Below are 22764 nucleotides of genomic sequence, written 5' to 3'. Positions count from 1 at the left end.
CATTGAGCCATAGCAGACGTTGAGGACCGATGTAGTCGTCCGACTCATCAGATCCTGTCAAATCATCCGGGCCATGTCAGTATGAAAGATGAACATTAAAAGATGATTATGATGATGATGACAACCTCTTTATTCATCTACTTTAGCTTATGTTATGAACAGGGATTTTAGGAATAATTATTTCCCTGCAGCCTGCCAAATATTTCAATTCAGTTTAGCAAGACCAAAGCAGTTTGACACCCTCTTTATACAGAGTCTCCAAGATTGAAGGAGTGGTGGGGGTAAAGGAGGAAGTGATCCTCAAACCAGGGATCTGGTCTGAATACAATGGAGTGGATTCTGTTAAGAGCAGCTAAGGACCAGGTGGATAAAGTTCATAACTCCATTACAAAGAAAGAAGCGAAGAAGAAAGAAGCCACAAGATTCTGTTACTTACGAATGCAACGACTGGCTTTGTTAGAATACATTTGGCTCTGGTACTGTAACGGAGGGTGTTGATGGTTTCAGTGACACTGTAGGACGAAGGAGTGATACATGCTATCTGCAAGGCACACAAAAATCACAAGAAATTTCAAGCATGAATGACATTATTACTGCTTCTTTTTTTTTGTTTAAACCAAAATTATATTCTTGTGAAGAATCATGAAGAATGGATTCGATCAAACGAATCAAATTTATGGATTTTTGCATGCCTAAACTAATTTTTATCTTTATATTTTTATAACATCTTTTGCAAATGATGCTGAGGTTGGTGGTTGCTATGATGATGATGATGATGATGATTGTCTTAACCTTTTCTTTCTTCCCAAATCATCAACAAACCTCCAACCCGTATACCTTCTCTGTCAATTTAGGTTGCATCAAACATTCACATTTCCCACCCATACAAGTGCAGCCATTACATATGTATCTAAAAAAATCCTGTTTAACTGGACCCATGGACCAATAGTGCCCAGGCATTTTATTAATTCATCTTTATATTGCCCTTAACATTTATTTCTAATTCCCTGAGCTTCATCCTATCTTCCTGACAGATTCTCACCACTGTGTGTGGGCAAGGTTTCCTTATTTGTGTACCAAATTCTTAACCTCTCTTTAATATATTGCATTACATTTCTTACCCCAATCCTTGTTACATTCCTTACCACCCCAGAGTTCAGTCACCACAACTGTTTCTCCCCACTCACCACCATATCTACATTTTCCCTCCTCCTAATCTCTGCTCTAAAAATGTCAAATATGTCTGCTTCTTCATCGTCAAATTCTTCAATGATGCCAGCATTCTTCATGATTTTCTTGTCTTTTCTCCCATTGTTTCTCGTCTCCTCCATCAGTGGCTCCATTTGTAAACCAGGTGGACCACCTTTTAATTCAATGTCATTGAAAGACAAACATCATAAACAAGAACTCAGTCCAGCCTGGCCCAGCCCAGCTCGGCTCAATCCACTTAAGACATCACTCTTAAAGAAACTCCATTATCTGACATCTTATATTTGCTTTTCTTTTGTTGCCATCATTGAAGTGGTTGGAATATTATTCATACAACTCTAGGGTGGTATGCCTAATCTGCTGCCACCTACCAAGTTTAAAAAGCAGCTTCTATGTAGTTGCCTGACTTGTTAGAAACAGCAACCAAATCTCCTTCAAATAACAGCCTAACATCTTAGAAAAAGATGGCCACATTGGCTAATGTGGTCGTGATTGTCTTTGGTTGAGGACTTGAATATTCTTGATCCCAGACCGACAGGAAACAACTGCACCATTGGGTTCTTTAGTACTTTTAGTGAAATTTGGTCTGTTTGAAATGTGAAGGGGCATGGCGTAGTGGTTAGGGCGTTTGGCTCGTGATTGCAAGGCTGTGAGTTCAATATCTGGTGGTGCATTGTGTCCTTGAGCAAGACCTCTGTATATATATATATATATATATATATATATATATATATATCCACATAAGCACATAGATATACAGCCAGACAGATGTGTACATATATCTATACACACACACACACACACACACATTTGTCTCCCTCAAAGATAAAAGCTAAAGAATAGAATGGTAGAAAATATGGAGTAATTGGTTGTGGGTATGGGTGTATTTGTTTTCTATACATACACCTCTCCACACACACACACACCCAATTGCTTCAGATCTTCTGCCATTATCTTCCATTCTTTTACTTTCATCCCAGAGAGGGAAGGTGGTGGTGGGGCGGGGGGGTTGTCAGTGATATGCAACATTTGCAGCAGCATCATGCAGCGAAATGTGCAGATGCAGTCTGCAGATATTGCATACACTTGAACCACCAACAGAGTAAAGTTAGATGGGGGGGGGGGGGGATTTGATTGCAACGAAGGGAAGGAGATAGGGGTTAAAAGCTTTGTGGGTGTGATTATGTTGTTGCTGTAGCTGTGTTACATTGCCAGGAGAGAATATTAGTGGTGGTGGTGGTGGGGGAGTGTAAACAGTGAATTGATGACGACGATGATGATGATGATGAAGATGATAATGGTGGTGGTGGTGGTATTGAAGTGAGCTGAAGAGTGATGAAGTTAGACAAAGAAAAACTAAAAAAAGGAAATTAAAAGCTAAAAACTTGGAGTGTAACCATTAAATATGCTGACACTAAACTTAACAAATAATGATTTCTTTTGGACCATTTTTCAAGTCAATTTTGTTGGAGTAAGAAAAATGTCTGTTTCAATCCTACAAACTCATAAAACTGGATCTCACCCAGATTTTCAAGGTGTTTAGGTTAAAAGTAAAGGATTCACTCTGGAATGGAACACCAGTCCAATCTCCAATCAGTTAAGTGCCAGGGGAGTCCACTGGTATCCGTTTTTGGTTGCATGTATAACAAGACTCTTGCTGGGTTTTGAACCACTGCACGCAGGTTCCTCAGCCCACCATCCATAATGGACAAAGTCAGTTATGAAAACTTATCTGTGTTGCTCTAAAAAGTATTAGCACCTTTCTGAACTTAGATGAACCAATCAAAATGGCTGCTACATAATGAAGGGAGTTGAAATCTTCCTGACAAATCTGGTTGAACCTTCTAGAAAATCTCCATTGCTGAATTGAACCCTAGGCAGAACCATTCAGCAGTCCACATATAGCTTTGTCACTGCTTTGTAAAATGGTCCCTCATCCCTCTTCTATGTTTCCTTACAGAACCTATGGTGCCACATGGAATTAGGTCACACACTTCCATGGTAGATGGTCTCATTTTTCTCTACTTGTTCTGCCACCTAGAATGACCTGAGGTGCTACACAAACCTATCTTTTACCGGTTTTTTTAAACACTTGTTTCAGTCATTAGACTGTGGCCATGCTGGAGCACTGCTTTGATGTCAACTTTTTGATGAAGTGGTCTAATTCTTTCTACTTAATTTGTTCTCAATAATTACAAAATGTCTTCATATGACTAACAAATAATGCCAAGAAAATTTGTACTTATTTCATTTACATTCAATAGATTTAAATTTTAGGTTAAGAAAAAAAAAATTTAGTGACTTTTACCAGCAAAACCACTCCAGCTCCACTCAAACTCTCTGAAAGTAGCTTGGTGAGTTTGCTATCTCGATAGGGTATATGTCCATATTTCTTCTTTGGGTCACTCAGACTGGAAATACACTTTCCTAGAGAAAAAGATGGAATTAAAAAGTATTAATTTCAAAGAAAATAGGTGCAGCCATTGTTGTGTGGTTAAGAAGGTTGCTTCCCAACTCTGTAGGCCTGGGTTTAGTCCCACTGCACAGCACCTGGGCCAACCCAAGCCTTGTGAGAGGATTTGGTAGAGAAACTGAAAAACGCCTGCCAAGTGTGTGTGTGTGTGTGTGTGTGTGTGTGTGTGTGTGTGTGTGTGTGTGTAGTGTTATTTTGACATCAAATAATGGTTCTTAATGAGAATCATCCTCATAGAAGCAATGTTGTTTGTTTCCAGTCTTCCATAAAAAAAACATGTCTGACCTTAGGAAACTATCCCTTTTCTCGGAAACAGGTGAAAAGTTGGCAACAGAAGGACATCTGGCATTAGAAAATCTGCTTCAACAAATTCTGTCCAACTCATGTGAACATAGGCAGGTCGACATTAAAACAACGACAATGACACACACACACACACACAGAAATGTGTGTGTGTGTGTAACATGCTTTGTACAGTTACCTTCTACAAGATTCACTGACAATGCATCAGATGACTTGGGGCTCCAGCAGAAGACATTTGCACAATATGGCACACAGTGGTTACTAAGCAACTTCAACTTCTTAACCACACATTTAGCAGTTCAATAAACAGAGAACATAAAAATAAGTGCCAGACAGGGGGCAGAAGGCAATAATGCCCTCCCCCTATACTTACCTAAGACTAACAGACTTTTATTAATACTGTTTGATTCTGTTAATATGTCTTCAGACAGGCAGGAATTTCTTACTTTCTCACTTCCTGAAAATTACAAACACAATTTACTATTATATTACAATATTAGCACAGTAGTAGTATATTATTATATTACTGTATTATGATATTAAGTATACTAGTGGTTGTAGAAAAAGTCTTTTCCTCTCCTTCTACTATTACCACAACAACCACCCTATCAATACTACAACCACCACCAGCAGCAGTTCCATGTCATCTTGTCTTTTAGAGCCCGAATTTTCTTAAGTCCTATCTTTCTACTTGTTCCCAAGGCAACCTTCACCTGTCTTTTAATTTCTTCAGATCTTCCAAACACACCTGCCAAGTTTCACGGTCATAGCATCAAGTTCCATTCAGAGTGGAGGGTTTCGTTTGTGCATGGGGCAAGACCCCTTTTCTATTCAACGAAGGTAAGCATCAACTACCTTTTCTTATATTTTAACCAAAGCCAATGCTCTTCCTAATAGAAAGCCTTGGCTTTAAAACCTAGAACTTTATTAAGATGCTAAATTACCTGCAAGGTCTGTGAAGATTAACTTTCCCTTCCGTGTCAACCAAAGACCAGAATCAGTAGGATCTCGTATCTTTGACGCAATGCTGATTGTGAAAATGGCATGGCTACGACTTGAAAGCTCATTGGCACGATGGCTCCCAACATGACGGTTCCTCGATCCTGTAAGAAAATAAAAATAAATAATAACAGTTTCTAAATCAAGTACAAGACCAACAATTCTGAAGTGAGGGGTTGGACTGGTTGATACCATCAACCTGACTATTTGACTTGCTTAAAGCAATTCATTCCTTATCGTACAGAGACCATCAACAACTATTTGCTTCTTTCTTGATTCTGTCCCCTCTTGGATCTTATTGGTTTGGAATTGTCATTGATGCTTCTGTAACTTTGCTTTTTTTCCTAGGTAGGGATGTTAACGCTACACAAACCCATTTTTACTTCTTGGAAGATGTTGTTCCTCTTAATCTGGCTGACTGATCCAGCAAGGGGACACCTAACCATGAGCTTGTGCTCTGTTGGCATAACTCCCAGGGTTACTGAGGCATTCAAGCCACCACACCACAACAGGGACTGGCCAGTACTTGACTGGCTTCAGAAGGATGAAAGATAATAAGTAACGTCAGTGGGATTTGAACTCAGAAATACTGCAAAGCATTTTCTTCCTGATGTTTTTATGACTTTTTCAGTTTGCCAATAATAACGAGCTTCTTGTCTACAATGCTTAGATGCATCAAAACTCATTGAAAAAAAGGTAACTTCATCCCACTTGGGGGGGGTGGGGGTCTCCATTTTTCCATACATGATCAGCTATAGCCGATTTATCAATATCTCCCCGTGTCACAGCTTTGTGATGTTCCTCTACCCTTATTTTGAGGGGGCAACAGGTTTCGCCTTTGTATAACCTTCACAAAGGCGTTGAATGTAAATAATGTATATCAATGATGATGATGGCTACAATGATAATAATAATGATTGTGATAATGACAACAGTGGTGATGATGATAATGATGACGATGACGAAAATTGATTGACAGATTGACTGACTGCAAACTCCACCCTGTCCTCACCTTCCTCCAAGACTGACAGCAATTTATTCACTGATTCACATTCCACTTGGAAGAGATTCTCTACATAGAAATTCTTCTTCTTAGACCAGCGGAGAGCTAAATGGCGCCATGGTTGGGGATTCAACAGGTCAATAATCTAAAACAGAACAAGGATTAAGTCATTTAACTGTGCAGATGTTATGTCAAGTTTAATAGGTTTGTTGTGTGTGTGTGTGTGTGTGTGTGTGTGTGTGTGTGTGTGTGTTAACAAGGCATGGCAGAATCAGTGAGTTAATCATAAGCTTTTTATAATATTTGGTTTGGTAAAAATTACATCATTTTAGATTAACATTATTCAACATTTTAATTGCTGGTAAGTATACAATATTTCATTTTGCAATCCTAATATACTACCAATTATATTAGAAGTTTACAAGTCAATATTGAGTTTCACTTTGTGTTATCAGTAAATGAGAATATTGCACTGCTAACACAAGATGAGACACAATATTGACTTGTAAAGCTGTAATGTAGCTGGTAGTATATGAGGGTTGCAAAATGAAATACTGTGTCTATGCCAGCAATCAATATCATCATCATCATCATTTAACGTCCATTGTCCATGCTGGCATGGGTTGGGCAGTTTGACCAGGGCTGGCAAGCAGGAAGGTTGCACCAGGCTCCATTTGTCTGATTTGGCAGGGTTTTCTATGGCTGAACACCCTTCCTAACACCAACCACTGTTAATTTATATTCCAAATTCTAGATTAATAACGGCAAAGTTATTTTATTGAATTTTTCTTTACTTTCAAAATTAAAAGCAGTTTTATTTCAATAGAAATATCATAACAAAAGGGATTAAAGCCAAATGGATGTCTTCTTCTTCCACAGTTCAATCAAATATCTCAAGTTTTGATATTGGAGCAGTCATTGCAAATGCATTGTGGGATAGTGTGTTACCCTGTCAAGAAAACTGACTCTCATAGTTTCTTCAACCAATATGAAATGTGTATCAGCTTCAATTTTGTCATACCTGTTCATTGTAAATTTCTGCATGGGAAGCCTTCACTGTGTATTCGATATTAACTTGCTGCTCAAAAACTGAGAATAAATAATGAATTGCTCTTTGAACAACACCAAATACGTCAGTTTTTAGAAATGCCTGCAAAAAGCAAGAAGTGCAAATCATCCATTTTAGAAACATAAAACAATAAACAGTAAATGTGTGTGTGTGTATGTGTCCCCCCTTTGCTTTGGTTATTATAGCAGCTGTCTAAGTAGGTACCTTTTATTTATGTTCTTTCTATAGATTTTTTTTCTCCTTTTTCCTTTTCTTGCTCCCAGAGTTGAAGCTATGCCAAGTTATGGTGTGAAACAACAGAGACAGACCTACCTCGCTGGACTGTTGGTTTATTTATTGTTGTTTCACCCGACACAAATACAGTTCTCACGCTACTTAAGCTTGAAGTCTCGAGCTACCACCACTCAAAAGCTAATGACAAATATACTGTTCAGGCCTCGATATATATATATATATATATATATATATATATATATATATATATAAATATATATATATATATATATATATATATATATATATATATATATATATATATATATAAATATATATATATATATATATATATATATTTATATACACATACACACACACACACTTGACCCAATAATCAATCTGATTCCATAATGACTTTTCTTCTTTAGACATTCTATTATGCTTTTTATCTGAAACTGGTGTTGGTTCTTACAATAGAAGTGAAGGCAATAATGGTGATGTTAGGAAAAATCCAATGGGAATTGTTATCTTCAAGAGAAATTCTCAGAATTTGTGTGGTGTTAAAAAAAAATCCTCAAAAAACAAAGAACAACCTACCTGTGTTGATGATCCCACCATTGTGTGTGTTTTACCTGATCCTGTTTGTCCATACGCTAGCACCAAACAGGAATACCTATAAAAGATGGAAGAAAATGAATGGTAAATTGGAACCCTAGGTTCAAGGTTCACTTACTGGTCCTCAAAGACCATCACAATCACTGCAGCTTGAAAAAGTCTTATGAATTCTAACATTATCTTTCCTTATATTCTCCCTTCATCCCTACACCAACTCTAACCATTCCCCACTCTCCCTATACATTCTTGCACATCCGACCCACCCACACTGCCATTAGTTCCATCCTCGCTCACCTCTATTCACCTTCTTGTACCTTCAAACTCCACCCTGGCATCTCGTCATTATCATTCTCTCTCTCTCTCTCTCTCCAGCATCAACCTGGTTCCCCCCCCCCATCCTCTCTTCTGTAATGTGATTACCTTTGTGGCACCTCTACAGCAACAAACCTGTCCCTCATACTTTCACCCCTCATCTCTTAGCAGAAAACCTCCTCCTTCTCAACTGTAACCCCCACCCAGTTGAATAAAGCACTGCCACACACGATCTAGAAACGACAATGGACAAGCCATCGAGTGATACTTTACCCTTCTACTGCCATTTGAATGAGTTTTTGTATTCCCGACTCTTCAAAAACTACTTCCTGATCAGCTTCTGGCTTAAAGACAGCATCAAATGAGAATTTCTTCTGGTTGTGACCCTGGTTAATCTGCAAAATATTTACATGTATTGTAACAGCAAATACAAACACACACACACACACACTTTCTGTGTTTGGACTGTAGCCATGATAAGGACACAGGTTTCAAGGGTTCTTTCACCAACACAGTGATGCCTGCTCTTATACACTCCTTTTGTGCTAGCTTACTGCATTCACTCAACAGACGATCAATACTTTTGTCTCCTTTTCAGCCATGTTATTCCTTCACAGCCATTTGTTCTGTTGTTCTTCCTTCTGTTCTTAAACTCTCCTACTGTTTCAGTAATTACTTACACATTTCTAGCCACTGTTAGTATTCTTTCTTCCCCATGTACACCATAGATTTTTCAAACCCAGTATTGTAATACTAACAGTGTCTTCTGTGTTAAGTAATTCTCAGCATCCTTCCCTTCTTGGTCTTCTAGGGTGGTGCACACTGTACATTGTGAGCTTTATTATCATTTTATTAAAGATGGTGGATTAACAGAATCGTTATAGTAGTAGTAAGGGAGCATGCACTGTAACAGCATGTTGCATCCACCATTTGTTGGTGACTCCCTACTCTACTCCTGCCAGATGACACCCCTCTGCCCCATTCAGGCAAACAATCCTCCAACCCCTGGCTCTGCTTTTTAGGTTGTCGTTGCTGGTGAGGGTTTTGCAAAGTCAAAGGGCAAATCCTACCTCAATGTCTTTTGATCAGATTTTATGACATGCAGAGAAAAATGTTGGGTCTATTCTTTGGCATGCTGGTCCCACACAGTACTAGAGCAAAGTGAAATGAAGTGTCTTGCTTAAGAACACAACATGCTGCCCAGGCTGGTGATTGTGAGTGCAACACCTAACCACGAGGCCACACACCTCCACTCATTATAGCATTGGATAAAATGCCTCATGGTGTTTGTTCCAGATCTAAATCAGAAACTGTTATAAAAAAAAAAGAAAAAAAGGTGATAAGCAGTTGGACAAATTAGCAATATATGTTCTGAGTTCAAATCTTGTAGAAGTCAACTTTACATTTCTTCCCTCCTGGGTCAATAAGATACCTGTCAAGTACTAAGGCCAATGGTATCAACAAATGCCCCTCCCCTCAAGTTTACAAGCTTTGTGCCTTAAATTAGAAACAATGATGATGATGATGAAGAATTTGCTTTCACAGAACATTTTTCTAAAATATTATTCTATCTTCACACAATGTATGTGGAGAGAGAAAGAGAGAGACAGACAGACAGACATAGAAAGAGAGAGAGAGAGACAGACAGACAGCTAGACAGATAGATAGATATACTGCCCAACCCCAAAGTCCTCCATCACAATCAACATCATCAGCTGGGGTATGACTTCACTCTCAACCAACCAATCAGGTCTGTTTGCATAAAACTGTTCTCCTTTTTTCCTTTTTCTTTCTTTTTCCTGTTTGTTTGTCAGCAATGGTGGGTAGAAACGGTTTCAACAAGTTCCAATATTTGAACACTTCAAGAGCAAACATCACTGATAACTGGGACCCCCTTCTTGTTATGAGCAGAGCCATTATTAGTCAACCAAGCAGCTAAAGTGGCAAGAGTTACTCTGCAACTGCTTTCATCACTTAACCTCTGTTAGCCATGGTTCGGATGGTTTGACAAGAACTGGTAAGGCCAAGGGTCACACCAGGCTCCATTGTCTGTTCTGGTACGGTTTCTATGGTCGGACGCCTTTCCTAACACCAACCACTTTACAGAGTGCTTTGTACAATGCAATATAAAAAATAAACATTATTTATATGGCATACTTAATGTATGTAAGTGGTTGAACGCTGTGAAGCTGCAGGATTTTGTCCAGGGTAGTAGTCTAGTGATCAGAGGGCCTTTAACTTTCTGAACCTATGCTGGAAGGGCTATATCAAGGGCTACTGACTGCAGCTCTGTTTTGTAGGGTGAAAGAAGGTGAGGTATGCGGGCATTCACCATTTGTTGGTATATTCCCGGGTCCTCTCAGGAGACCTGTTGAACAGAGTTACCATCAGTCCCCATCCTCCTCATCTGCTGTGGCCATGTGGCCTGTGCTCAACCAACACCAAACCGTCAACCCAGTGAGGGTCAGAGAGTAATCTACATTTTCTCTGTGGCTGGTTTAGGCCTTGATTTGTAAATCACAAAATCAGAACATTTAAATAAATCTGCAATACACTGAGAGGGAAGCCCATGACATTTGGGATAAGCTTTGCTAGAAACTGTAGAAGGAGAATATGTTAATTAGATTAGTTTAATAAAGCTGACAGCAACACCAACATCTGTGATGTCATAGCATAGTCATTGTTTTTAATGTCTACTTTTCCATGCTTCTTCCACAGGTTAGATGGAATTTGCTGAGTCTGATCTTCTATGGACGGATGCTCTTCCTGCTGGTGACCCTCACCTCTTACCGAGCAAGCTCATATTCCCCCAGGGCCAAACATTTTTTTTTGACTGGAAACAAACAACACTGCTTGTATGAGCGTGATGCACATTTGCATGATGTCAAAACAAAGGGCAAACACACACACACACACACACACACTCTTACTTGTTCTCTCTCTCTCACACACACAAGTATTAAATGATTATTGTTCTAGAATGAAGTACATACCAAAAGAGAACAGCTGTCTTGAAATGTGATGATGTTACTGTCTTTGCGACTGATTTCTGAGGGTGTCAGAGGTCGTACCCTGTTGAGATTGAAACAATGACCAAAACAATGCCAAAAAAAATAAATGAAGTGAAGCCAGTTATTACAGTTGTCACAATACATACACCCATTATTACCATTGTCACTATATATACACCCATTATTACCGTTGTCACTATATATACACTCATATTTATAGATGGCACTATATACACTCATTATGGATGACTAGGCTCTCACATTATTGAGCTTCTGAAAATCGTAGTTGAGGAAAATGCAAAGCAAACTGTCTGAGAATTAGCAAAGCAGTTCATTCTGTCAATCTGCTGCTCAAAAATGTTACTTTATTTTATCAACCCTGAGACCAAAAAAAAAAAAAAATCAAAAGCATAGGTGACCATGGCTAGATTTGAACACTGCTCAGAGAACCAAAACAAATGCCAGAAGGTATTTTATTCTTCCATGTTCTAATGACTCTAACTAATTCAATGCCCTATCCAGAAAACTAAAGCTAACCCTTTTCACACCCAATCCACCCGTGACCATTCCTCTTGGTTCTATGACACAAACATCCTGTGTTGAAAGGATTTAAATTAAAATCTTTTATGAAAATTTTATCTTAATTTTTATGTTCCAAACACAAGCATCATAATAACAAAAGTTATTTTAGTAAGTTTCTTTATTTAAATTAATTGTAACGAGGGTAGAGTATTTCAACAGAAATACAATAACAAGAGGTTTTAAATAAATTTCATAGAACAACATGTTTTACGATTGCTATGAAACGATCAATAAAAGGTCGTGAAAGCCATAATTTACTTTTATATTGGCTGGAGAGCAATGTGTTCAACAGCATGAGTGTTGTTTCCCCCGATCAATCCCCATGGCACTGAGGAAGTACAATGAACCGAGTCCCTCCGCTACGGTTTAAATGCCACTAAACTGAAGTAGACTAGATTATTGTTTATTGCAGATGGGTGATAACAATTTTGAAATAATGGGAATATTTAAACAAAGCAGGAAAAGAGGAAAGCCATAATATTAATCCCCCCATGGAGACTTGTTGGATTATATGGGATTACAGGAGAGCCAAGAAACAGGTCAGCCTTCTTTGGTGACAAGGCTCTCTCTCTCTCTCTCTACCTGTTATCAACACATTTTGTTCTTTGACTTCTATATATGTGTGTGTGTGTGTGTGTGTGTGTGTGTGTGTGTTGTGGACATTATGGAGATGTTGAAGAGGCAATTACTAGAATGTTTGTCTTCTGTATGTGTGTAACTGTGTGTATGTGTGTGTGTGTGGGGAGATATGCTTACTTTGTTGTTGTCTGACCCCAGGTCATCCCTGATTGAACAAACTTGTAATCAAATGCATTCCCTGCAGCTGGTGTCCATGGAGCTTTTATTCTCCAGTCACTCTTTTAACTTATCTCCTTTCAGTGTTTATTCATGAAAAAGCCCGATGTCACTTTTGTCAGTTATTGTTAGGATCTGCTTAACTGATGAGATTTAATTAGACTGAAACATGTACGAATTTGTCCCATACTGGTGTCAACCAGTCTCACTCTATATAAATTCTATATATAAGTGAATTTCTCTATTTTATATTTAATAATTGATGTTAAGTAAAATTTCAAGACCATCTCCCTTGCCATTTTTGATCAAAATAATTTAAATAACAGTTTTTATGATTTCTTCTCATTGTTAACAGTTGAATTTTAATAAAAATGTCTTGCTTTACTACCACTTTACTATTATCTTCATTTAAGAGTCAATTTATATATTTATTTACAAACTACTGTATATAAAGTGACATACTATATAAGGTAAATATTCAAAAATCATTTCTCTCTTTCCAAATCCAGCAGCATTTCACATGGAATTTTTGGTCCTTCAAAGTCAATCAACCTTTTTTGGCTGTAAATTTTAGTCTGAAAAATTCAACCTAAATACCAGAAAATACAGTAAATAATACAGAGAGCAAGTTGGTGAGGTCAAGCAGATTGCACAGTGTCCTGTTCAGGTTTATTCTATGCATTAAAAGATGAGAGATGGGAGTCAGAAGTTACCAGGGAACAGAATAATAAAATTCTCACCTGAGTACAACAGTGATTTTGTCTCCCTCATCCTCTGTAGACTTTACCTGTGGTGGTGGGGTTTGCCCTTGGTTACTGACCCTGGATGGATGAAATAACAAAAGCTTTGTTATAATTTCATGAATTTTATTACAATTTCAGATGAAGAATTTAGGCAGAAGACCTGCAATTTTGAGGGCAAGGCATCAATGGACACCATCAACTGATGCTCTCCTATCTGGAACTTTATTTTATCAACCCCAAAAAGATGAAAGACAAAACTGACCTTGGCAAGATTTGAACTTGGAATATAAGGAGTTGGAACAAATATTGCAAAGCAATTTTCCTGTGCTTTAATTCTGCTAGCTTAATGCCTCGAGATAAGAACAATGGAAGATACTGTGAAATGACAAACACATTAATGATACAGTGCCATACTGATTATGCCTCTGCATGGAATGGGTTGAGCCATTGAGTTAAATGTCTTTGACCTAAAGGGCACAGTACAATCGAAATGATAAAACATGGACATCACAAATAGTTGGATGGTACCCTGATACCCTAGTGGCTCTCATCATCATCATTTTAATGTCTACTTTACTATGTTTGCAAAGGCAAAAATCATTTGGGTAGATCTCCTACAGCCAGATGCCTTTCCTGTTGCTAACCCTCACTTGTTTCCAAGTAAGATAATATTTCTCTATGGCTCGACAGGTTTACATGAAAGACTGAAAATGAATGACACTCCTTTACAACCATCATGTGATGTCAAGACAAGGACACAGATACATATAAATATACAACAGGCTTCTTTCAGTTTCTATTTACCAAATCCATTCACTGGCTCTGGGGCTATAGGATACTTGCCCAAGGTGTTATGCACTAGAACTGAACCCAAAACCATGTAATTGGGAAGCAAACTCCTTACTTTCCTGTCTGTCCTATATATTGCATTGCACAATAATCCATCCATGCCTACCTTGTCTGCAAAGGTTTCCTTTGAGGGGTCCCTAGCTTTTATGAGAAGGGGATGTAGCCCTCAGTTGAGTCTTCTTCTTTCACCTGGATTTGAGACTGGACAGGTGTCTTTTTATTTGAACAGCAACAATCAGGAAGTGTGCAACCAATTGTGAGTATGTGTTGTGTTGAGAGAGAGAAGGCTGGGGGGGGGAGGCAATAATGTATTACTTTATTGGTCCTGGAAGCAGAGTACTGACTGTGCCAAGATTTGAACTCAGAATGCAATGAGCTGGAACAAACAGCCCATACTCTGATGATTCCACTCGTCAGTAACCTTTTGCTCTGACTCAATCCACCTTTGTTTGTAGCCACATCATAACCCCCCCCCCACATCCATTCACATCTGATTTTTTTTAATGGATTAAATTGTTAATTGTTTGACTTGATGTTAGAGTGATCAACCTTATTGACTCTAGGGAAAGCTGCAAAGAAGTTGTGACATTCATGCCTTTCCCAAGGAAATAAAATAGCAACAACTGGCAATCAGAAGACATGGCTTCGACACTTGGTTTAGCAGCAATTCTTTGGTGTTTGGAGCGCTTGTTAATGATTAATGCCTTCTGTTACCATATTCCTTGTCAAAATACACAGCCTTTGCGTCCATCAGATTTGAAATCAATGAAAAATTCAAAGAAATAATTTTGTCAACACTGAGCTGGTGTTTGGTATAAAATTAACATAAAATTTTAATGGAATGTTTTAATTTAGTTAATCTTAAACCAAGAAGTTTGTCTCATAAAACCAAGAACATCCTCAGAGAGGCTGCTACCAAAAGGGTTCAGATGATGTTTAGAACATCAAGTAATATAAAATTTTAATGGGAAATTCTAATTTAGTTCACTTTAAAACAGAAAGTTTCTACCACAGAACCAAATTACCATATTTCAGTTGAAATACACTGCCTACATTTCAACCAATTTTGAAAATAATAAAGAATTTAGTGAACTGTCATTATGAAGCTGGTGATAGGAACCAAAAATTGACAGGAAATTTTAATGTAGTGGTTTAAGAATTTCTCGGCATTCCTTACACGCCTCGCATTCCACTCTGTCATCCATGGCATTTTAAAGTTCTTGGAATGTGCATCCAGCATCATAAAGCAATTGATTGATGTAGTTTTTGTTTTGCTGGCTGACCTCTTCCTTGTTTGCCGTGGAAGGTTGCAACTGAAGAACTTCAGTTTCCAGATCCCCCTTGCTATGCCAGCAGTCTTGGGTAGACAGGTTAAAAGGGTTAAACCTGATGGAGCAGGATCAAAGATAAATGGGATGGTCACATTTGAAATGCTTTCCTTTTTGTTTTTCAAGCACAGTTTATCTAGGACCATATTATCTAATGTCCAGAATATTTTAGTGATTTGGCTACTATTTTAGCAGATTGAATGACCAGCAAGTGATGCAAGGGTTGACCAAGAGTGATATAGTTGAGTAATATCTGTAGTCTCAGTTGGTTATGCTTGGCAATCCAGCCTGAAAGTCTAATTGATGGCTGCTTCTGATAGGACCCAATGAAGGAGGTGTCTGAGGACTCTACCCACCCATGACTCTCCTAGGATGGAGAGATGGCGTTAGGTTTGACACCAATTTGATTTGTAATCATTTTCTTTTTTATATTGTTATTGCTCAGCCTCCAATCAGCCCTCCTTATGTAGAGTTCCAATGAAAAGTATCCAAACCATGACTATCTCATCTTATTCAATGTCTCATTTCCTTTTTTGTTATTCTATTAGACCTGATCCATGATTTCATAAAAATCAAGTGGGCTCTTAGTACTCTCATTCATTCTGTATTTATACTACTTGCTTGTCAAGCAGGACTTTTTTTCCCCCCTTTTTCTTCTCAATGATTTTAGCTTGTTGCTATAGATTTTTTGTTTTCTTTTTGTTACTGAAACAGCTGTTATTGGAATGGTTTCCGTCCTCGTACACTTTGTACAACTAATCAATGGATATCACTGGTCTTTCTTGGTTACGTGATACAAGTTAGGATTCAACTCAAAAGGCCACTGGAAGGTTCTTCCCACAATTCCACAAACAGAAAGATGTGAATAAATACAAACTTGTTACCAATTCAAATATGCTCAAGGCATATTCGAACCCAGAAGAAAAACCATTCACTGTATATTTGTATGGGTTCTTACTGAATGGCTTCCTTATGGGCTCAAATCTGTCTCAAGCATATTCAAACTGGTAACAAGGTTGTATTTATACACATCACTGCTTAATGCTACCACCCTGTACAGGAAAAAAAAAAGAAGTTAATTCCAGGGTTTTTCTTTGTCTTGCCATGTTAATATATATATATATATATAAATGAGAATGTGTGTGTGTGTGTGAATCCCTAAAACTCGAGAACTACGCAACCAATTTCATTCAAATTTTACACATGCCTTACTTAGGGTTCCAGTTGTGTTTTAGTCAAAAAAATTTTTTAACTTCTTGCAGAGTTCGAGCCCACGGCAACATAATATCTCCTCCACTATTTAAGTATTACATGTCAAAAGTGAAACAAAAACACTCATGTCAAATACTTTCACTTTAAAAATGAAACTATTCCACTAACTGAAACAATCACATTTCGATACTGTAATGACAGATACTTTCACTTTAATGGTGTGTGTGTGTGTGTATATATATATATATATATATATAAAGAGAGAGAGAGAGAGAGATGTATATGTACACATATACATGTATATGTACACGTATATGTATAGATATATATATAGATATAGATCTATATGCATACATGTATATGTATACATATGTGTAGATGTATATATATAGGTGTACATCTAATATGTACACATATAAATGCATACAGATATCTATACATATATACACCCATAGACACACACACATATATGCACACAAACATACACATTAGTCATTTATTTTCTTATCCAAAACTACGTCAAAAGTATTGAATGGATCTTTAAGAAATTTGGAAATTATATTCTATGCATAAGGGCCATAACCCCCATGAAAATTCATATATTTTTGATGTTGATGAAATTTTAACCATACATATTACACACAAATAAAGTAATATTTCTAAAATTTTTTTCTTCTTAGAAGTTACAAAGACCCCTTCATGGGGACTTCACACCCACAATTTAGTCATTTTTCCTAAGCAAAGACGAATATAGTTATACCATTGGTAGCTATAGGGTCACCTGAACATAACAGATGAGCATTATTTGTAATTCAACGGTACAACAGTGTAAGACTATCCTTTCAGATATACTTACATTGTGATTTCTGCAATGTGGTGCATAAATTGTCAAGTAAATGAGACTCATCTTTGCCTCCACTGATTCACTTGCAAAGTGTTGAGTAAAATTATTTCGTTGCAGACCTCCTTTGAGTCTTTTTATTATCACTGCGACACATATAGTCCCCAGTTGGTAACATTGATTTCAAGGCCTTCCCATATGAATGACTGGTTGTTCTAAGACATTTATTGATTGTAAATATTTTCTGCCCAGTTACCTATCGGTAGAGTGGTCATTTGCAAACTCCAGAGGCGACACTTTCATTTCCCTTTACTACAAACGTCACACATTGTTGTTTCAATTGGGTCATGCCCTTCCAATTGCTATAGATCCATAATGCATCTTAAAGCTGTGCCTGTCACCTGTATGGTGAGGAATCCTACATTGGGGAATGGTAACGACTAGGCTACGGTAGCTGACTGATTATCGTGATCATTCGTCTTTTGCTTTCCTGTAGCTTTGCTCTCTTTTACAAACCCAGTGAACATACATATATTTCCTATTTCAAAGAAATTCAAACAATACATATTACACACAAGTGAAAAAGATTCCCAACAATTAAACTTCTCTGGTTGACATTAATACACCCATCACCAATAGGGGCCTTAACTCCCACATTTTTCAGCTCCATGAGTTCCATTTTTCAGGAGCAAAATTCTTTTAGGGTTCATGTAGTGTTTTAGGCAAAGACATTTTTTAACTTCCTGCAGAAAAAGCTAAAACATGATTTTGCCAAAAGCAGAAATTTCACCAATTTTGCCAAAAACGGTCATTTAGCTTCTATTTCTAGCAGAAATTTCGCCAAATATGATTTTGTCAAAGGCAGGAACTTCTCCAACTATGATTTTGCCAAAAAACGGTGATTTAGCTGCTATTTCTAGCAGAAATTGCCCCAAATATGATTTTGACAAAAGCAGAAATTTCTACAAATATGATTTTGCCAAAAACGGTGATTTAGCTGCTATTTCTAGCAGAAATTTCGCCAAAAACGGTGATTTAGCTTCTATTTCTAGCAGAAATTTCCCCAAGTATGATTTTGTCAAAAGCAGAAATTTCACCAAATATGATTTTGCCAAAAACGGTGATTTAGCTGCTACTTCTAGCAGAAATTTCGCCAAATATGATTTTGCCAAAAGCAGAAATTTCCCCAAATATTTTGCCAAAAACGGTCATTTAGTTGCTATTTCTAGCAGAAATTTCGCCAAAAACGACGGTGATTTAGCTGCTATTTCTAGCAGAAATTTCGCCAAATATGATTTTGCCAAAAGCAGAAATTTCCCCAAATATTTTGTCAAAAACGGTCATTTAGCTGCTATTTCTAGCAGAAATTTCCCCAAATATGATTTTGTCTAAAGCAGAAATTTCACCAAATATGATTTTGCCAAACACGGTGATTTAGCTGCTATTTCTAGCAGAAATTTCGCCAAATATGATTTTGCCAAAAGCAGAAATTTCCCCAAATATTTTGCCAAAAACGGTGATTTAGCTGCTATTTCTAGCAGAAATTTCGCCAAATGTGATTTTCTCAAAAGCAGAAATTTCACCAAATATGATTTTGTCAAACACGGTGATTTAGCTGCTATTTCTAGCAGAAATTTCGCCAAATATGATTTTGACAAAAGCAGAAATTTCTACAAATATGATTTTGCCAAAAACGGTGATTTAGCTGCTATTTCTAGCAGAAATTTCGCCAAAAAACGGTGATTTAGCTGCTATTTCTAGCAGAAATTTCGCCAAAAAACGGTGATTTAGCTGCTATTTCTAGCAGAAATTTCGCCAAAAACGGTGATTTAGCTGCTATTTCTAGCAGAAATTTCGCCAAAAACGGTGATTTAGCTGCTCTTTCTAGCAGAAATTTCGCCAAATATGATTTTGCCAAAAGCAGAAATTTCCCCAAATATTTTGCCAAACACGGTGATTTAGCTGCTATTTCTAGCAGAAATTTCGCCAAAAACGGTGATTTAGCTGCTCTTTCTAGCAGAAATTTCCCCAAATATTTTGCCAAAAACGGTCATTTAGCTGCTATTTCTAGCAGAAATTTCCCCAAATATGATTTTGCCAAAAACGGTGATTTAGCTGCTATTTCTAGCAGAAATTTCGCCAAAAGCAGAAATTTCTCCAAATATGATTTTGCCAAAAACGGCGATTTAGCTGCTATTTCTAGCAGAAATTTCGCCAAATATGATTTTGCCAAAAGCAGAAATTTCTCCAAATATGATTTTGCCAAAAACGGTGATTTAGCTGCTATTTCTAGCAGAAATTTCCCCAAATATTTTGCCAAAAACGGTCATTTAGCTGCTATTTCTAGCAGAAATTTCCCCAAATATTTTGCCAAAAACGGTCATTTAGCTGCCATTTCTAGCAGAAAATTCCCCAAATATGATTTTGTCAAAAGCAGAAATTTCCCTAAATATGATTTTGTCAAAAGCAGAAATTTCCCCAAATATGATTTTGCCAAAAACGGTGATTTAGCTGCTATTTCTAGCAGAAATTTCCCCAAATATGATTTTGCCAAAAACGGTGATTTAGCTGCTATTCTAGCAGAAATTTCGCCAAATATGATTTTGTCAAAGGCAGGAATTTCTCCAACTATGATTTTGCCAAAAACGGTGATTTAGCTGCTATTTCTGGCAGAAATTTCGCCAAATATGATTTTGCCAAAAGCAGAAATTTTCCCAAATATGATTTTGCCAAAAACGATGATTTAGCTGCTATTTCTAGCAGAAATTTCCCCAAATATTTTGTCAAAAACAGTGATTTAGCTGCTATTTCTAGCAGAAATTTCCCCAAATATGATTTTGTCAAAAGCAGAAATTTCACCAAATATGATTTTGCCAAAAACTGTGATTTAGCTGCTATTTCTAGCAGAAAATTTCGCCAAATATGATTTTGCCAAAAGCAGAAATTTCCCATTTAAGGCTAAAATTAATACCATTATCTTTTAACGTCGTACTATTTGCCTTATGTCTTAGTCTAAAAGAAGACTTATGGTTATATATTCTCTGTTTCACATTAATACTACATCCTATGTAAATATAATTCTCGGTTATTGTACTTATAATGCATCTGTACACTACGTTACGGGTGCAACAATTTCCTAATAACGGACAATGGGACTTATTTCTGAAGTTGCACCTAGTGGTGCTATCAACATAGGATGTAGTGTTAATGTGAAACAGAGAATATATAACCATAAGTCTTCTTTTAGACTAAGACATAAGGCAAATAGTACGACATTAGCAAGTAAAATTTGGGAGTTAAAAGATAATGGTATTAATTTTAGCCTTAAATGGGAAATTATAAGAAGAGCTCAACCTTATAGAAATAGTAGATATGGATGTGAATTATGTTCTATGGAAATATATGAAATTTTTAAACTTAGAAATAATCCTAATCTAATCAATAATAGATTAGACCTTAGGGTATCGTGTGCACACAGCTCTACTCGCACTTTTAAATTTTTTAAAAAGTAGTTAAAATTATCAAAATATAGTATTTTAACTTCTACCATGGTCATCTAGGGCTATTAATTAGCACATATTTTAAATTGGAAATTGAACCTTTATAACATATATTTCTGATCTCTCACCTTAACATATAATCTTCTTGTGATAAATAAGATTTCAACTTTACTCCATGAAAGATATTTTTTTCACACCACTTTCTTAATATGGATCTTAACCCTATATAGCTTATAAGAATAGGAAATTTCATAAGTTCAAAATGGTTTTAATTAGTTCCCCTAAATTAAATTTTTTTTTTTTAAATGCTTGACTCTAAAAGGATCATTATTATTATTACATTATTTCAGGGCTTGCAGGGATAGTGTCTTGTATGTATATATATATATAATGTATGTATGTATATATATATATATATATATATATATATATATATATATATATATATATATAATGTATGTGTATATATATATAAATATTATGTATGTGTATATATATATATATATATATATTATGTATGTACGTATATATATATATATATATATTATGTATGTACGTATATATATATTATGTATGTATATATATATATATATATATATATTATGTATGTATATATATATATTATGTATGTATATATATATACATATATATTATGTATGTATATATATATATATATATATATATATATTATGTATGTATATATATACATATATATTATGTATGTATATATATATATATATATATATATATATTATGTATGTATATATATATATATATATTATGTATGTATATATATATATATATATATTATGTATGTATATATATATATATATATTATGTATGTATATATATATATATATTATGTATGTATATATATATATATATATATTATGTATGTATATATATATATATATATATTATGTATGTATATATATATATATATATATATTATGTATGTATATATATATATATTATGTATGTATATATATATATATATTATGTATGTATATATATATATATATTATGTATGTATATATATATATATATATATTATGTATGTATATATATATATATATATATATTATGTATGTATATATATATATATTATGTATGTATATATATATATATTATGTATGTATATATATATATATTATGTATGTATATATATATATATTATGTATGTATATATATATATATTATGTATGTATATATATATATATTATGTATGTATATATATATATATTATGTATGTATATATATATATATATATATATATATATATTATGTATGTATATATATATATATATATATTTATGTATGTATATATATATATATATATATATATATATATTATGTATGTATAGTCAATATATATATATATATATATATATTATGTATGTATATATATATATATATATATATATATATATATTATGTATGTATATATATATATATTATGTATGTATATATATATATATTATGTATGTATATATATATATATATATTATGTATGTATATATATATATCATCATCATCATCATCATCATCATCATCGTTTAACGTCCGCTTTCCATGCTAGCATGGTTGGACGATTTGACTGAGGACTGGTGAAACCGGATGGCAACACCAGGCTCCAGTCTGATTTGGCAGAGTTTCTACAGCTGGATGCCCTTCCTAACGCCAACCACTCAGAGAGTGTAGTGG

General features: G+C 35.6%; 2 protein-coding genes across 8 annotated transcripts in view; one reads left to right on the top strand and one right to left on the bottom strand.

The window, feature by feature from the left end:
* The window catches only part of LOC106869564 (uncharacterized), a 49230-nt gene extending 37387 nt beyond the window's left edge, over positions 1-11843 (top strand). For 6 of the 7 annotated variants that reach the window (XR_016238228.1, XR_016238227.1, XM_089341151.1 and 3 more), the window contains 2 exons: positions 4719-4825; positions 10918-11612. Coding sequence is in view for 4 of the 7 variants with exons in the window: in XM_089341151.1 (XP_089197277.1) it covers positions 4719-4825; positions 10918-11166 (356 nt within the window). In the remaining 3 variants the exon portion in view is untranslated. Of the gene's footprint in view, positions 1-4718; positions 4826-10917 lie in introns of all 7 variants that reach the window. The other variant, XR_016238229.1, reaches the window with a different exon arrangement.
* Positions 1-22764, bottom strand: part of LOC106869565 (kinesin-like protein KIF12) — a 35662-nt gene that overhangs the window by 7414 nt on the left and 5484 nt on the right. Inside the window, exons 2-11 of the mRNA XM_014915363.3 lie at positions 13328-13408; positions 11193-11271; positions 8473-8594; positions 7870-7945; positions 7009-7137; positions 5997-6132; positions 4930-5088; positions 4359-4442; positions 3518-3636; positions 437-541 (exon numbers count right to left, since the gene is read on the bottom strand). Coding sequence (XP_014770849.1) covers positions 437-541; positions 3518-3636; positions 4359-4442; positions 4930-5088; positions 5997-6132; positions 7009-7137; positions 7870-7945; positions 8473-8594; positions 11193-11271; positions 13328-13408 — 1090 coding nt within the window. The remainder of the gene's footprint in view (positions 1-436; positions 542-3517; positions 3637-4358; positions 4443-4929; positions 5089-5996; positions 6133-7008; positions 7138-7869; positions 7946-8472; positions 8595-11192; positions 11272-13327; positions 13409-22764) is intronic.

The sequence above is a fragment of the Octopus bimaculoides genome, chromosome 24, assembly GCF_046866305.1.
Source record: "Octopus bimaculoides isolate indiv1 chromosome 24, ASM4686630v1, whole genome shotgun sequence".
Taxonomy (NCBI): Eukaryota; Metazoa; Mollusca; class Cephalopoda; order Octopoda; family Octopodidae; genus Octopus; species Octopus bimaculoides.
Note: the sequence above shows the minus strand (reverse complement) of the source record. Positions and strands in the feature narration are given on the sequence as shown.